General features: G+C 34.8%; 1 protein-coding gene across 2 annotated transcripts in view; it reads left to right on the top strand.

Moving 5' to 3' along the window:
• The window catches only part of smid (nuclear valosin-containing protein-like smid), a 48,758-nt gene extending 35,089 nt beyond the window's left edge, over positions 1-13,669 (top strand). For both annotated transcript variants that reach the window (XM_081765387.1, XM_081765386.1), the window contains exons 12-15: positions 4,312-4,434; positions 6,219-6,425; positions 7,346-7,573; positions 11,896-13,669. In XM_081765387.1, coding sequence (XP_081621513.1) covers positions 4,312-4,434; positions 6,219-6,425; positions 7,346-7,573; positions 11,896-11,958 — 621 coding nt within the window. In that variant the 3' untranslated portion in view covers positions 11,959-13,669. The remainder of the gene's footprint in view (positions 1-4,311; positions 4,435-6,218; positions 6,426-7,345; positions 7,574-11,895) is intronic.
• The last annotated feature ends 4,421 nt before the right edge of the window (positions 13,670-18,090 follow it).

Raw genomic sequence — 18,090 nt, 5'->3', positions numbered from 1 at the left:
GAATATCAGAGTTAAGTTTAGTTCTATCATAACACATTACACGATTAGACATTCAGCAAGTTGAAGGGAAGCTATTTAGAAGCTTAACTCAATTTCTGGAGGAAGATTTTTGTTATAAAGTAAACTGTTGCTAGAATATATTAATTTTTTTTTTAACGTAGCTTATGTCTCTGTTGTTTTAATACAATTCAGTAGCAAGTTAAGCATAAGGAAAACGTCGATTTGGGAAGGAAAGTTTAAAAGAAGTATTCATTTGTATGTAGTATCTGTAATATTTGAGTACTAACAAATGTTGTTTTATAAATGACAGATGCATAATCAACCTTTATTATGATGATCGGAAATTCCGTAGCATGTATTCTAACGAGATGACCTCATTTAACACATTCAGCCCGACATCTGACATTAATGAAGAAACTATGCTTTTCGACAATCTCGACGTGAGCCACCGGTGGCGCATGCCATTCTTCCTTCAGCGTATTCAAAATATCGTATTCAATGTATACACTTAACACAGTGCAATAACAGAAAGTCCGTAACACTATATATATATATATATATATATATATAAAACTAAAAACCCAAAGGCAACTTATAGCCACGAATAAAGATCCTGTATCACCGGTGGCGCACGTCGGGATGAACGTGTTAAGAGGGGCTTATCACTTTATATATTCTTAATCAAACTCCTCTTATGAAAATTAGTACAAACTAAACTAGCTTTTATTACTAAGAACCTTACCCATAATTAAAATTAATAATACTATTTTACATGAACTCAATGGAATAATTTGGGCCACGGTAACCCAGTAGTAGAGTGTTCGCCTCTGGCGCATGAGGTCCTTGGTTCGATCCCACCTCGCTGGCCAAGTGAGCTTTGTGGTGGACAAACACCGTGTGCGTCGGTTTTTACGGGGTTATCCCGTTTCCTCCCTCTCTTCCTTCCACCATCTCATTCATGTCTCATCATCACCTTCACTTTTAGCCTAGCCGGAATAACTGTGGGACGTAAACTTCAAGATTTCATTTAATTTCATTTTCAATCGAATAATTTACAAGAGACCGTAATACATTTTCAAAACCAGAATACATAACAGACAAATCAATAACTGATCTCCTTCCCTTTTATTTTTGTCTTTTCTTCTGTTACCTAACATTGTGATAAAAAAAAAACTGTTTTACGGTAGTTGTATTATAGTTTATTTAGCTTATATTTCTATTAAAGTCTACTTCCTAACATTTATAAGGGTAAATAGTCCAGCTTTATGGCTCTATGTGGCAAACTACAACGAAACAACGTATAGTGGGATACTGAATCAGAAAATTGATTCCGTTGTTATGCTTTGAAGATGGCAATAAGGAAAAGTAAAATACAGGCACTGGCAACACCCGTTGACTCACATTCGGTGGAACTTAATGTGTAAAAAAATATATTTTACTAATTCCGTGAAGAAAATTGAAAAATTGAAAACTTAAGTAATAATTTGAATTCTGAGCCTCAGTATTCGAGTTCATTCCACAAGGAGACTGTTGAGTTAGATTAGTATTAATAATTTTCCTTATTTTTTTTACTTGTTATGGAATTATTTTAACGTGTAAAGCCCTTTATGCTACAGAAGATAATAAAATGAGAGAATGATAAGAAAATAATGAAGTACAGTAGAACCCCTCTAATCCGTCGCCTTTGGGACTGGAGGTATGGTCGGAACGCAAAGAAGGTCGGATTATCAGAAAATACAGAAAAATACAATTTACAGTAAAAATAAACAAATAGTAAAGGCTAAAAAGTGCACAATACAGTACAGAAAACACACAGACCAAAAGAAACGATACAAGAGACGACGGAACACTAAAGCGGATATGCGGTAACAGCAAGTAAACAACAATGCCGCGACGGCAGTAAACGACAATGGGCCTTGTTAGTCACCGACGAGTCGGGACAAGTTCGGCTCGAGAATGGTCGGATCAACCGGAATGGCGGACCACCCAAGGGCGGACGAGGGGGGTTCTACTGTACGTATAAATGAGACTTCATCCTGCATAATATTTGTCCTCAGCAAAACCCAGAGACACGACCAATTGAAATACGCGAACGTACCACTTTATATACGAGTTTTTAACTGCTGAGTCATTATGTAGCTTGTTGGTCGTGGTTTGTTGTATCTTGTTGACAAGAGTGACAAGTCAACCTTATGATGTGTAGGAAACTCTTTTCTTACAATTAACGCTGCTTTACTTAAGTAAATGAAGATGACTTCAAGATTGAAATGGAGTGGATATTTATGAATTTAGAAAAAAAACTATAATGAATAATGAATTGAGAGGCACGAACCAACTCTTAATAGTTCAAAACTCGTAGAATAAGGCTTAGCAGTTACATTCCTTTGATTGAAGTGTTTGCGGGAATAGACTCTTTCCTTTGTGAAATGAAATGAAATAGGATTACACATGAGGTGCTTCTAAACCCAAGTGTTTAAGGAAAAAGATAATTATCTTCTGAGGGAATATGTATATGTTATGATGCGAAACAACACTTCACATGCGGTAATAGCTCCACAAATGTATATTTGATTGGAGCGTGGAGGATGAAATAAACGCATGCTTATAGGACTCATTACAATAAACTTCCAAAAGGATCTTTCCAATATTGTGCGCTTTATGCAAGTTATATTTTTTGTACATTGATAAAATTTATATTTTCAAACTAAAATGTTGAATATATTTCTCCTAATTATAGGATGATTTTCAAAACAGTGAAAATGTTTTCTGCCTACTGATTATAATGCAGTTTTTTCAAAAAGTGTTGTTTTCTTTTTCACGCGCTTGTGTCTCCCAAACGAATGATTTGTTTGTTCCATTTGGTATTAGGAATATACTTGAAAGTTTGAACCTTCTATTTATTTAGTAAATTCTCCACATATAACCTTACTAGCTTCGTTAAAAGTTAATAGCAAAGTAATTTGTTAGTAACTGGGTAGATCTGTTAATATAAATTTCCGTACACAGTTGTACTAGAATTCTAAAACATAGAAACGGAATAAAATAACTAAAGGAAATGAGGCAAGTATACAGGAAGGGCGGAAATTAACTCGCTATTGAAAGTTGTTTATTCAATTTTCAGGAAACAGAAAGCATTTTGTTCCTTATAATTGTAGTATTTATGGCATATCATCTCAAGTATGTTATTACAGATATCAGTAGCGTACCATGGCGCAACGTTTAACCTTGCGTGAGTGGCTCAGCTAGCATTCCGGTACAAAGTATGGCAGTACGTGGTACAAGAACAGAGATGGTGGTGAAGTGTGAAAGGGCCTCGGTAGATGCAAAGACCATAAGGAATTACCATTTGAAGGTAGTGAACATAGGTTCTGTAACATATATTAGGAGACGTAGTCGCCCCTCAGCATCCACGGAGGAGAAAAATGTGCAAGTGGTTCAGGAAATGTTCACTTGAAGTCCTCAGAAATCACAAAGACAAACACATCTCGTGAACCCGACACAATCCTAACTGTTCTGAAGGAAGAGTTGAATTTTCATCCGGGTTTGGTATGAAGAATTGTCCGATCTTTTCGGTAATATCCTATAATCAGGTGAAGCCGTGTTTCATGTTGGAGGGGTTTGTTAACCGGCACATTTGTTAGTATTGGGCAGGAGAGAATCCGAAGGTGGTTGTTGAGAAAAGCCAACATCGCCCAAAGGCCACAGTGTGGTGCGGCATGACATCCACAAAGTTGTGGGTCCATATGCCGAATATATATTCGGGACACAGTGAACGCAGAACAATACTTTGCAATGCTTGAAGATTATGTTCACGGTATTGTATCCACGTGGGACAATTACAACGACGTAATTTTTATGCAAGGTGGGGCCCCACTTCATTTCACACGTTTCCCAGGACGCTGTTTGGATCGTAGTGGCTCCCTTGAATGGACAGCAAGGAGTCCTGAGCTAACGCCTTGCGACTCTTCCTCAGGGGGTGGACGAAAGAGAGAGTTTATTCCACAAAACCAAAAACTTTTGATAAATTGGAGGAGCTAATACGCCAAGTTCTTCCAAACGAACCGCTGGACTATCTGTCGCAAACATCCTCAACCGTTTACAAAAACTGGTGGATAATGGTGGTACTTACATGGAATTTTAGCAATACATGACAATTCTACCATTGTAAAGAACAGAATTATTTTTGTTTCATGAAAATTCGTTAAATAGTTAAAAAGTTGCGAACAATTTTCAATAGGGCGTTAATTCCTGCCCACCCTGCATACATATAAAGTTACAATATCTATATTTAGTATTAATGTTTGTTTTCAGTACGTAGGTGAAAGTGAGCGTGCAGTGAGACAATGTTTTCAAAGGGCGAAGAATTCAGCTCCATGCGTCATTTTCTTTGACGAAATTGACGCTTTGTGTCCAAAGAGGTCTGAAGCAGCAGAGGTAAGTATCTTATCTTTTTAAGGCGATCTCTCATTCTTGTCAGCATTGTCCAGTAGATGTTATTGTACAGTATATACTGTGTTTGGGAGGGGTGTCAGATTCATGTTACGTTTTTATATAATTCAACAGTATAATGCTCAGATGCTGGACTATGAAGGTCTTTCTAGAAATATTAATACTAGAATTAATACAAAGAATTTCTTCCATGTTTCTTTATCGTAGCAAATGGATAATGACAGAATTATTAGTTCATTAAAATAATGTAGTTTTGAGTCTTAACATTTTGACAACAGGTATTTTTATCACTATTATTAACGAAGATGACAAAATTATCCCGATTTTTTGTTTGTTTTGTTTTCATTTCTTTTCTCAGGACACCTTCTCAGTCTCTTTGATTCTGTTGCACGAAGATTTTAGATTCTGAATTTGTCCCTAGGTGATGCCTATATATGCATTTAAATCAAGAAATTACCTTTTTTTTTTTAGTTTTGGAAAATAAAATTATGTTCATCAATGGTCCTTGCAAGGATACTCGATACACGATGGTGAGGTTGTTAATGCTAAATTGAAAAGATGATTACATAGAATTAGTTGCCTAGGGACACTGTGATGTGGTATGGTCATTGTTGTAAAGGAACGAAAAAATGAAAAAAAAAAGTTTACCGTGTTTTCCAGGGCCAGGAAAAACCGGAAAATAATGGAAAAAACTTGTTAGTTGTTCATTTTTTAAAGGTTTTTTTAAGCAGTTCTTTTGTTACACAGTCGTTCTAAATGGTAGCAAATTTTATACAATACCCTGCTGTTTTTGTTGTGTATAGTTGCGTATTTACTCTTATTACTGCTCGCGACAGAATTCACTCTCAGCCATCCTTCTTCGAGAAAGTGCACAAATAAACATACTTAAACAAAGTAAGAACCTGTTCTTATAGTCAAAGATGCGTATATTCATTAACTGATGCCTTAATTATTTAAGAATTAGAGCTTAAATATTTCCTTTTCACATGGAAATTGATTAACTATTATTAACTTATTTGCTTTTGCTAATGCACTATAAGAGCCATTGTATGTACAATTTAAAATATTTTAACAGAATTGAAAGATTTTTATGTATCTTATGGATAGTACACGTGAAAATCATTCGATTTCGTTCACACTCGAAAGTTATATCAAATAACATTTTACTGCGAAATAACACTAGAATTACTTAATTTTAGAAGTGTAATCTTGTTCAAGAAAATCCTAGCCACCCACCTCTCGTTAAAAAAACTTACTCTTATCCTTATTTCAAACAAAAATTGCCATAATAATTATATACATGACTCTGAAAATATTGCTTTAAAAAGAAAGTGTATGAACAGGTTTCTTTGAAGAAGCTTGTACATAATATTCTTCGGATATATATATATATATATATATATATATATATATATATATATATATATAGTGTGTGTTTCCCCTGGTGGCACAAAAAGCAGTGTGTTGAGTTTAATATATTTTAAGTATAGGAAATAACTTACCTGAGAAAGTTTCATCTTGCGGTTTTGTCCAGGTGAAAGCAAAATTTAATGCGAAAGCTCCATTTGACACGTATTCTGCCGTGACGAAAACTAAAAAGCAACTTTTGCGTTACGCGTCACCGTCACTGGGTGACCATTATTAAAATAATTTCAAGTAGGTAACGAGATGGATAAATGTAACTCGTAGAAGTGTATTCATTAGTGCATTCAAAAAATGTCTTTAATTTGTCTTATTTTCTACTATGTTTTATTTATTTGTATTCCCAGGGAAGTGCAAGCATGCGTGTAGTGAACCAATTATTAACAGAAATGGATGGGATTGAAGGAAGGAAAGGCGTGTTCTTGATGGCTGCAACGAATAGACCTGACATTGTGGATCCTGCTGTGTTAAGACCTGGTCGCTTTGATAAGATTTTGTACGTGGGGTTACCAACGCCAGAAGATCGTGTAGATATTTTGAAAGCTTTAACAAAGGTAAGGGCTAGGGAGGCATATATAAACAATTAAAATAATTTGGATCATATTCATAAGACTCCGAAATGTAGGTTATTTTACCGGTTTTTGATATTTAATATATATATATATATATTGCATTGTATATCAATATATAAAATGAGACTGATTTTATGTGAGATCGAATCACTGAAAAGGGGCTAAAACATTTGAAGTAAATTTTTGAGTGTAGTTATCATCAATCTCGAACTGGATTTTTATCATGTTGCTTTGATGAGAAGGGGTAGGCGAGGTGATTATACGAAAAATTAAGTCACGAGCCCGTCAATTCTATTCTAGATCAAACGTTAAAACACTCTGAAACAAGTATTTACTTATTTTAAATGAAAAGTCAAAATACCAAATTTCATATCTTTAGCCTGTAAGGTATTCCGAGATATAGACATCTGATTATAATACTTCCAACCCCAATTTCCTCCTTCCTCTTCCACGTCGAATTTCCAAAACTCCTTCTGTAGTGTTACCTTTTTCACCAATGCAAATATCAAATTTCTAGTTCAAAAAGTTTAGCGTAAGCGTTGATCAGTCAATCAGATATACGAGTATATTCATTATGCTATAGTCTTTCGATATTAAAGGTATCAAACAGGGATTATATGAATGATAAAATTATTTTAATAATACGTTTTGTAGATTTTAGTCTTTAAAGTTTTCCTTGTTCTTCCTATGAGTTTTTTTCACTTTCACTATTTCGGGTTTTCTTTAATTTTTCTATAACGCAAGCTTGAAAATAAAAGCAGTTTCGAAATTATCCATAAAATTTCTTGAATAATCCTATTATCATCAGTTACCGTTATTAGTATTTATGTTCGTCTAAGTAGTTGTTGTAAGGCTTGTTAATTTCTAATTTTTGATCACATTTAATACTTTTTTGCTTATAGTGTGGGCAAAGACCATACCTTTCCGAAGATGTTGACTTGGAAGCAATAGGTAAAAGTGAAAGGTGCAATGGATATACGGGCGCCGACTTAGCAGCTTTAATTAGAGAAGCAGGCATTCAAGCACTGAAGGAGCACATGAGTCAGTTTGCCGAGAAATCGAGGATTGTAGTATCTGAAAGGCATTTTAGCAAAGCATTCAATAAGATCAGGCCATCTGTAACTGAAAAGGTAGGAAATTTCGTGGAAACAACTAAAACTAGTATATGTAATACATATACCTATGTTATCTAAGATAAAAGAGTTTGAATTGTTTACTATGTTTAAGAGAGCATAGTTTTGGTCATAGTTTCTCTTGTTCTTCGTTGAGGTTTCTACTATTTTTTTCTAATTACGTCGTATCGAAAAACAAAGGCAATAAAAATGTCTGAGATTTGGAAAGTAAACATTTGTTTACTTTACAAGACCCTACTGAGTGAATTATATATTCTATATAACATTATTAATGTTTAACGGAAGAAACATGTCCAGAGATGAGACGTATACCAATTGATAGATCTCATTGAGCTGAATAAAATATGATGCTTGTGCGTAGTTTTTCGAGGAAAACTAATTTTTATGGCACTAAAAATACGTTGTTTGTTGGCGATAATATGTGGCTTTTATCCTGCTGGATTTTTTTTTTAATGTATGGCTTTTATCCTGCTGGAACTTTTTAAAAATTAATAATATATAGCTTTTATCCTGCTGGAACTTTTTAAAAATTAATAATATATGGCTTTTATCCTGCTGGAACTTTTTTAAAATTAATAATATATGGCTTTTATCCTGCTGGAACTTTTTTTAAATATATGGCTTTTATCCTGCTGGAACTTTTAAAAAATATATGGCTTTTATCCTGCTGGAGCTTTTTTAAATTCATAATATATGGTTTTTATCCTGCTGGAACTTTTTAAAATTAATAATATATGGCTTTTACCTTGCTGGAACTTTTTTTTTTTTTAAATATATGGCTTTTATCCTGCTGGAACTTTTTAAAAAGTAATATATGGCTTTTATCCAGCTGGAACTTTTTAAAAATTAATAATATATGGCTTTTATCTTGCTGGAACTTTTTTTTTTTTTTTTAAAAATATGTGTGTACTGTATATGTAGAACTGGAAATTTGTGAATAATTAACATCATAATTGTCGGGGTTTGAAATTTGTGTACTACATGGAAGTCTTTTAAGTCTCCTATTAGTACGTTTGTTTGCGTTTTGTTAAGTATCAAACGACCTATTCTCCAAAATTGTCATATTGGGTACTGGATCATTTACAAAAATTGAGAAAAAGAGTTGAGAAGGGTATCGAAGTACCTTCGCCGAAAATCGAAGCCAGAGCCATGCACACACAGAGCATATGCATTATCCATGTGACCACAATTGCTGTATATAGTATATTATCTGAACAGTCTCTTGTTGTACACTACGCATAAGGAAGAAGCCAACAGTGTTGTAAAAGAAAATTTCAGCTTACCTAGTGTTACGGAGTCGAAAGCTTTATCGCTGATCAACATACAATAATTAAAATGTGAAGACTTTGAGAAAAAAAAATGTTGGTAAAGTTGAGACACCATAATACTTGCAGATCAAATATCAGTGTGTCACCATAAATTAAATTGTTGTTATGGAAGCAAGACTGTTAAACGTTTAGACAGCTATATCTGCTTTAAGTGATATCCGTTGTGAAGAGAAAGACTCAGTGGGATGAATGTTAAAATGATAATTATTTAATACTGCTATTTTATTGCGGGCAGAATTGTAGTATTGGTAATTTTGTGTCGAGATTTTATTTTTCATATGTATACTTTGGATTTACCAGTAATCAAAGAATTAACACATTTGCGTTTAGTGCACATGGTTCCAAATTTGATTTCCGACCTGAAGGATGGAGTGGGACTCATTTATTTGTGTATAAGGTGTAATTTGGACAAAAATTTAAAACAAGAAATGTTACTTAATCTACAAGGTGCCCGTGGAGAAGAGGCATTGATACGTAATTTAAGTACGTTTTAGTGGATTTGGAGGTCATTAATAGTTTTTTTGAGTGTATTAATTTGCTTATGGCGGTTTCAACAAGGAAAATAATGATCATTATTCAAGATAAACTCTGTATTTGCTCAGTTCTGCGTCTTAACTTATTTAATGTAAATAGAGCATAACAAACATATTCTATTTGTGTGCAATATTCTGTGTAACTATTTATATTATGGCAAGGAATGAACACTGCTTTAAAGAAGAAAAGAAGTACTTACCTGCTACCGTCGAGTTTTGTTTCACAGAAAACAATTAATTGCCTGCAACATGTTCAAATTGTTGTCATACATTTCAAACTCAGCATCTTGTTTTGATTTGTATTGTACATTTTTAAACTTACAAAATTTTATACTTTATTTTAATATAAATACCTTACCCATGATTCCCCAAAATTATTATAAAACAGTGCAGTTTCATCGGAAACTAAGTACATTATCATTTGTTTTTTCTTATTGTTTGAAACCCAGAAAAAGTAGAGGCAATCCAATACTTTTCTTTACATTTTACCTAAGCATACCAGTGATTTGTAAAACAAAATAAATGAATGATAATCTCTTATATTTTGAAATTAATAACCAGCTGCCGTGCTTTGGACCTTGGTATACTAGGTTATATCACCTTGCTTTGCATTCTCTCGTATACAACAGGAAAGTTAGCTTTGGTAGATCATCAAAAATTTTTATTTATTACTTTCATAAAATAAATAAATTAATTTATTAAATTAAATTTAAAAAAAATGTCTTGCGTTTATGCTAATCGGTATTTTCAGCAATATCCGTGCAATGTATATCTCAACCTCGGTAAGTTAATTTTCAGTAACCAGTTCGTATTTGTTCCCCGATTATTCGTTGTTACTTACCGAATTTGCCATATGTTCGATACATATGATTAGAGATTACAATGTCGTGTAAATGTTGAATAAAGGAATATTCTTCAGGAATAACTGTTCATTTATATTCCAAAGTATGAGATTCTGTGTTTGAAGATATAAGTTGTTAGTTAAGGTTCTGATTTTAGTAAATACAATTAGAATGGAGTAAGAGGTTCGATATTTTACCTTAGAAAAAGTTGAAAACTATCCTTAAATTTTTCTTCACCTGTACAACTGTGTTTCATATAGGATCGTAACACTGTTGAAAAGAACGTTGTTTCAAATAAACACAAATAGAAAGCATATCCAAATAAAACCTGCCCGAGTAACAGTGCGCACTGTACTGAGTATAGAGGGAAGTGTGTGTTGGGGAAGTGACACAACAGTTAGTAATAGACACCTACTACTATACTGGACCAGCTGCTAATGCAAGGCGCGGCGATTACAAACCCATCCCATGTTGATCAGCACGCTGTGATTCAGTTCATCTCAGCAGAGAGATGTCAACCAAGTCGCGGGAATGAGTGTAATTTATAGGGAGGAGTACGTATCGAAGGCAGCTGTAAAGAATTGGACATGAATGATCTGGGAAGGTCGGAACCACACGACACACTCCGCGTCCAGATCAGGTATATATCATCGGTGATGACTTCGTAGCGAGAGTTGGTATTGCCATATGCGAGGATCGGTGGAATAGAGTACGTACTATGGAGCTTGGTTTTCGCGTGGTACAGTGCACAGTATCGTGCGGAAGCTGTTGTATCGTAAAAGTGTGTACACAATGGGTCCCGAGAATTCTTACTGCAGACTAAAAGCTCTCCATACGGATGCGTGCCTGTAGTACCTATGTCGATATACCGAAGATGGCGACAACTTTCTTCTGCGCACTGTGGCAGGGGTCGAGAGGTGGTGCCATCATTTCGAACACGTGCAGTGGAGGCATCCGTCATCCCCAGAAGCGAAGAAAATGAAAACCCAACCGTCCACCGGAAAGATGATGGCACTTTCCAGCCATCAAGGACCGTTGTTTTAAAGTTCAAGGAACTCGGCATTACTGAAAATGCAGAGCGCTACACCGCTACGCTCAACAAATTGCGTGCATCCATACGAAGGAAACGTCCTGGAATGTTGACGTCTGGTGTCATCATTCTTCATGGCAATGATCGCCCGCATGTGGTGAGTATTGTGCATGATCTATTAAGGAAGAAACGATAGGAGGTTCTGCTTTACCCACCTTACAGCCTGGACTTGTCAACCATGCAATTTCCACTTGTTCGGGTCTTTAAAAATAATTTCAAGGAAAAAGGTGCAGTGATGGAATAGTCAGCCGATCCTCCTCCTCCTCGGGTGGAATTCCAACTCCTGGTGAAAGCAGCGGAATGATTATCTCAACCATTACGGTAACTAATAACCTCCAACATCTGTTACACTTTTGACACTTAGGTATTGTGCTTTCTTTTATGCATATATCGTGATCCGTTTCCCATCGCGGGCAAGTTTCATTTGGATACTTGTTAAATATCTAATAATAATTAGTTAAATAGCTAATTAACTGCATGTGTCGACAAACATAAATTTAATTATATTTATTTTCTGTTTTTATAGGACCAAAAGCATTATGACAAGTTTAAGGAAATGTATGCTATACCAGCTGCCTTACCTGATTGAAGAGGAGTGCCTTTCCTTCATTTATTCATTCTCTATTATCATAGAATTGGCTCTTCTTTTTGTTTTATTTGTTTTAAAGTAATACATAAACGTTGCTATATTTGATACGAGCGTATTGGTATTGTACTAAGTAACGAAGGAATCTTCAGTAATGTATGTGTACACCTCACTTGAAATAGTTTCATACAATAAATAGAAATATGTTTTCTAGTTTGAAATATTACAAAATAGAATTGTGTTTTTGGTAATTATCTCTTTAAGATTATGTTGTTTTATTACTGTGTATTTATATTAGTGTTTGCACAACATTTTCATGTTTGTACAGTGACGTCTAAAGTATTTACCTACTTCTATAATCTTTATAATAGTTTGAAGTAATTATTATTTAGGCAAACCCAGTAACAAAAGGAAAGTTCTGAAAAATAATGTAATGAAAAGTATAACTCATTTTGCTTGAGTATTTAGCAGTTTGTTAATAAAAGATTCAGTTTCTCGGTAGAATGAAACGTCTGTGGATGTTAGAGATATTGTTCAGTATGTAGAACTGTCAACTAGTGATGGAAATTTTTCTAGGTTTCTGTTTTAAGTATATCGTTGCTTTCTGTTAGTTAACCAAATGTAAAATTCGTTTGTACATAGAATGTTTAATTTATCAGTTTTCTTTAATATTAGAGAAATGGTAATGTCAGTTATCATTCCATTAATTTCAAGAAAACGAGAGACAAGGCACTGTGTATGAATTACCTGTTTCTTATAATAAAATAGTAGCATACAATTCATTTTTATATATTTTCTTCAGATTTTTTATATATTTCTTTAAGAATAGGATTAAAGAATTGATTTACTTTTAAGTGCAGTTTTCAAAAGAATCTGATCACTCAGCCCGTTAGAAAAGCTGTATATTTATAAATAGAATTAAATCAAACAAATCTGACCCCTCTTTTGTAAATTGAATTAATTAATTCAAGCCTAAGTATCTACATACAGTTGCAAACGATCCCTCTTTACAGAGAATATATATCAAGGATACTAAAGTGTTTCTTTGAGTGAACTGATATTGAGTTTTCAGTTGTTACGAAACACAACAAATGAAGGGTACAAGGGAAAAACACGCTAAGTCCAAATTACATGATTTTGAGATATTTGTCCTTTCAGACAGCTAAAGGCGGCATCTTACCAATAGTATAACAACACTGCGAAAATAACAGCTTGATCCAATTTTCTAAACGATTAAAGAAATCCCATATAAGGAAGAACCTGCCATGCTTCTAAACCGTTCTTCTAAAAATTTACGAAATGTGACATAGCGTGTTTTTCCGCTGTACTCTTCAAATACAATATGTAAATTTTGGACAGAAAGGATGTGCTTTAGTGAAAGTATTATGAAATTCGGTGTATATATATATACTCAAGAAGTGTGTTACAACTATTTCATAGTGAGGGTGTAAAACTGAAGAGGTAAAATTTGATAAATTTCTTTTCATTTCCTTCGTTTCATTTAAAAAATATATTTTATAAATCTTTATAACTAAGAGGTATTAGCAATTTGTGCTACAAAATCGAAATAATTAGAACTGATATTTATGTTGTAAATGTTGATTTTCCTTTATATTGCATTCTTCTAAATTTTTCATCCAATGCATTTATTGTAATTGAAGTTCCATTGTAATGCAGCGCATTGAATATATATAAAATAGTGAAAAGTTGATAATTTTCAAAGTTTCATTAATCCACTTAAATGTTATTGGTCTAATAGTTTCCATAGTCTAGGATTGTTGTAATATCTGTATAACTAGTGAAGTTAACAATTCTGTGAAGAATCCAATCCTTCAACACAAAATCCGCAATTCAAATATACACTCAAGTCTAACTGAATCTAATACGAAACTTCTGAATGAAGTATATTTAACAACAACGTAACGAACTTCAAGAAGTAGTAACATTTCAGATCTCAGAAGTTTTGCATCGACTCCAATACCCCTCTATATTGGAATAAAGTTGTAACTCTGGACTGTTTACGTTTACTACCGACACCAAGCGGCGCAGCTGTGTAAATTGTTTCCCCACCAGCATCGATGGCTACATGACTAGCAACAGTGTGCGGTACACTTGTCTACCATATATAGTTACTACCAAGCAAATGAAGTTGTACGAGTAGTGAAAACACATTCTCCAGTCAAGAATGGAGGGTTAAGGAAGAATACTGAAACGCTAGAACATGACCATTTTGGAGTATCTAGGAATTGTTTTCGGACATCCTTATTGGCTAATCGTTTGTCATTACAATTTATTCTGAGTTACTTACCTAGGGTAACGAAAGAAAAAGATTATGAAGTGAAAATTCGGCCTTCTTTAGCCCAGTGGTAGCCAACTGGTATGTTTCGAAGTCCCATAGTGTGTGTCACGAAATTTTAAAATTTAATGAACCAATTAATCGATTTTAAGACAGATTGAACCACTTAACACCTCCATCGGCAGCATAGTCTTACACTGCTATCAGTGACATACAGAAGGTTTTAACGTCCTTTAGCAAGATATTGCTTAAAAAAAAAAAAAAGATTGGATTACGAATTACGAACTTACTTCGTTCCGTAACGTTGTTCGTAAATCAAAATTATTTGCTCATTGAAATCAATGTAAATAGAATTAATCCGTTCTAGCCATAGAAACATGGTATTGTGTATTCTTTATAGTTGAAGTGTGTTTCTGTGGTGATGAACATAGAATGCAAATAATAATATAATTTTTAAAGACATTAAATACATTAAGTAACAGTACAAGCATAAATGCAAATTAGAACAGAAAGTAGTTTTTCAACACAGTACCCATGACGAAAATATTTACAACGAAGTGCAAAAGTACTTCTAGACGCGTGGAACTTCCATACAAGGGTGTATGAGCCGTTCTGTCCCAAAATATTGTTTGTAAGCCGAAGGAAAATTGTTTCTAAACTCGGGTCCTTACCCCCTCCTTGAAGAAGTTCTACGTACGCCACTGACATATAATTTATATTATTTTAATTTATAAAAATAGTGTATCAACGTCGTAGGTGCATAGTAAAGTGGGTTATCGGTCAAGAAAAGGAACGACTGCTTTAGCCGGTTCCATTTATTTCCTTAATAAAATGCAAAATTTCGGAAATTTAAATTAATTATGGAGTTCACTTAAATAAATAAACAAACTAACTCTGAGCCTTAGAGTATTGAAATATGAAATGTGTCTATCTTTAGCAGTTCTGTCTATACAGACTGACACGATATGATTGTACTGAGGGCTGTTCAATAGAATGATAATCTTTTGTGTGTGTGTGTGTGTGACACATTTCTAAAAATTTACCGTTTTATATCCTATGTACAGAGTTAAAATACAAGTACCTGCCACAATTCAATTTATTATACCTTTGTAACGAGCAGATATATTTCAATGAAGTACATTGTGTATTGCACAGCAGTCTTGAAAATTTTGTTTGGCAACACCGAACACTACGAGAATCACGTGTGGTTCAAAAATTGGATCAATTCAGGAGAATGCGCAGTGCTGGTATGCAGACCTGAAATCGTGTGTTCAGTAGCGTGTACCAAAATTAGGTCCCGACGTATAAAGCATCAAGAAATGGCATGCTGATTTTTTGGAGAGAGAAAGTGCTGCGGATTTACTGCAAAGTGGCCGGCCGAGAACAAGCGAAGAACAGTTGACCGAATGAGGAAGAGCTTTGCGAGAAGCCTGACGAAGCGCGTTTCGTCCCGAAGGCCCTTGGAGCTGCATATACCACAATCTTCATGACTAGAATTTATACGAAGCCCCACAAACTGAGAATTGTCCACCACCTGAGTGAAGATGATCTGGACATCAGATCTGAATCCTATTAATTGGTCCTCAACCAGCTTCAGGGTGAGGATGCACTACAGTCGAACATGTTCTTCGACACTTTCCATGTGTCAAACCGACCGACACAACTGCCCAGTCGTAAAGAGAGAATCCACGTGCAAATATGCGCATTCATCATAGGCATTTCGCATGATCAGTGCCAGAGCCATTCAGGGTTTCAGGGCATGAATGCATCTATGTGAATGGCGCACATTTCGGAAGTAAGGACGACAGACATACAATATTGCTAGGCAAAGGTTTAAAGACTTGTGCAGTACCAACTTTATTTCACTGAAATATTCTCTTCGTTACAAAGTTATAATAAACAGAAATGTGGGGAAAACTTCCATAAAATTCTGTATAGCCGATGGTAAAATTCGCCAATCTCTCAGACGTTTGATTGGACACACACGCTGACCCGCGTAGGGAAAAGAATGTAATCAGGGATGAAAATATGCAGTATAGAAATTTCGTTTTCGTTTCAGGAAAACAACACCTGAGGCACATGAAATAACTTAAAATGTCTATGGAGCAAATGCGCACCCTACACAGCGCAGGTCTTTGGTGTGTTTTTTTTTTTTTTTTTTTTTTTTCAAGGAACGGTGGACCTGGGCTTTACTAACTGTTGTTACGGAAGAAAAAAATCAACACGACTGTCATAATTGTGAGATATCTTCGAATAACGTAACAGACATATTGATCATTTAGGTGCCACACACAATTACAGACGAACTGAACATAAGACGTGTTTATATTCTTTGGATTCCTAGACTACTCACTCTGGATCAAATGGACGTTCGTGTGCAGGTTTTTAACCGAAAAAATTACAGAAAGGAAATGAGGATTATCATAAAGATGTAATGTGACTATTCATCATTTTGACCCTAGGAGGAAACACGCGCACACTAAAACTTGCGTTCCCATTTTGTTATACCAGAGTTACGTTTACTTTACATTTAAATTCGTACTTAACCGTTTCGTGTAATACTGTTACCTAATGTACTGCAGAAATGTCTGCAAGCAGGAATGGGACAATATACTCATGTGGAGCTGTAACAAACTTTCCTGCACTGAAACTGCGATATAATGCAATCGTCCATACCTGTAGCTATCACATCGTGCACGACTGATAATCATTATCGTAAATATTATTGACAGGTCACTGACCACAACTGAAAAGCATCCACCATCTTTCGCTAACCTCTTCGTCTTCACGTATTATTTTTGATTTGATATCGTTTATCAATTGTAACCCTTCGCCCGCTCCCTCTCTTTCCTGCCATCATACCTTCTAGCACGTCCCTCATGATATAGTTCCTTAGCCCAAGTTAACCAATTTTTCTTCCTCCTCTTAATATCTAATTTTTCTTATCCTCTCATTTGTTTTGCGCTCAACTCAACTAATTCTCTCCATTCTTCTCCACAGCCACAATTCGGAACCTTCCAATCATTATTCATCACTTTCGCGTGAAGTCCATATTTCTGTCACATACAGTACACACACACACACACACGAAGCATTTTATGAATTTTTTTTTCTTAACTCTTTGTTCAAGGTCCAACAAAAAAACTTTTCTTCCTCCTAAAGGCTTCTTTTCCCTTTTCTACCCTTGCTTTTATTTTACGTTCGCACTTCATATCATCATCAATAATACTACCCGAGTATAGAAAACTAGTTACCTGTTCTATTTTCTCCCCTCTTATTTTCTATATTTGACATCGAGAGCATCGTTCCAATCTCCATGGTTTTTATCTTTCTAACATATATTTTCATCCCACATTCTTCACAGCCCCTCCTCAAGTTTTCTAATATCTTATTGATTTTCTTTTCAGATTCCGCCACAAGTGCCATATCATCTGAAAACCATATACATTTAATCATTCTACGTCCTACCGAAATGGCGTCTTCATTACTTAAGTTGTTTTTTCGCTATATCTTCTAGACTGATATTGGCGAGAGATAGCATTCCTGTCGAACTCCCTTTTCAATTACACTCTTCTCTATTATTTCCTCCCCTATTCTAACACTTACTTGTAGGTTTATATATAAGTTCGATCTTTGCATTTCAACCCAAGCTTCTTTAGAACTCCCAACAGCAATTCCCAATTCACACGGTCAAAAGCCTTTTTTTGGCTCAATAAATACAACCTACAAGTCTTTCCCTTTTCATGTAAACGTTTCACCGATCACCCTTAATAATCAATGCATCTCTAGTGCCCTTACCTCTCCTGAATCTGAATTGCTACTCCTCAACTTTTCCATTT

This window comes from Thermobia domestica, chromosome 7 (genome assembly GCF_964235325.1).
Source record: "Thermobia domestica chromosome 7, izTheDome1.hap1.1, whole genome shotgun sequence".
Lineage (NCBI taxonomy): Eukaryota > Metazoa > Arthropoda > Insecta > Zygentoma > Lepismatidae > Thermobia > Thermobia domestica.
This window is presented reverse-complemented; position numbering and strand designations above follow the sequence as displayed.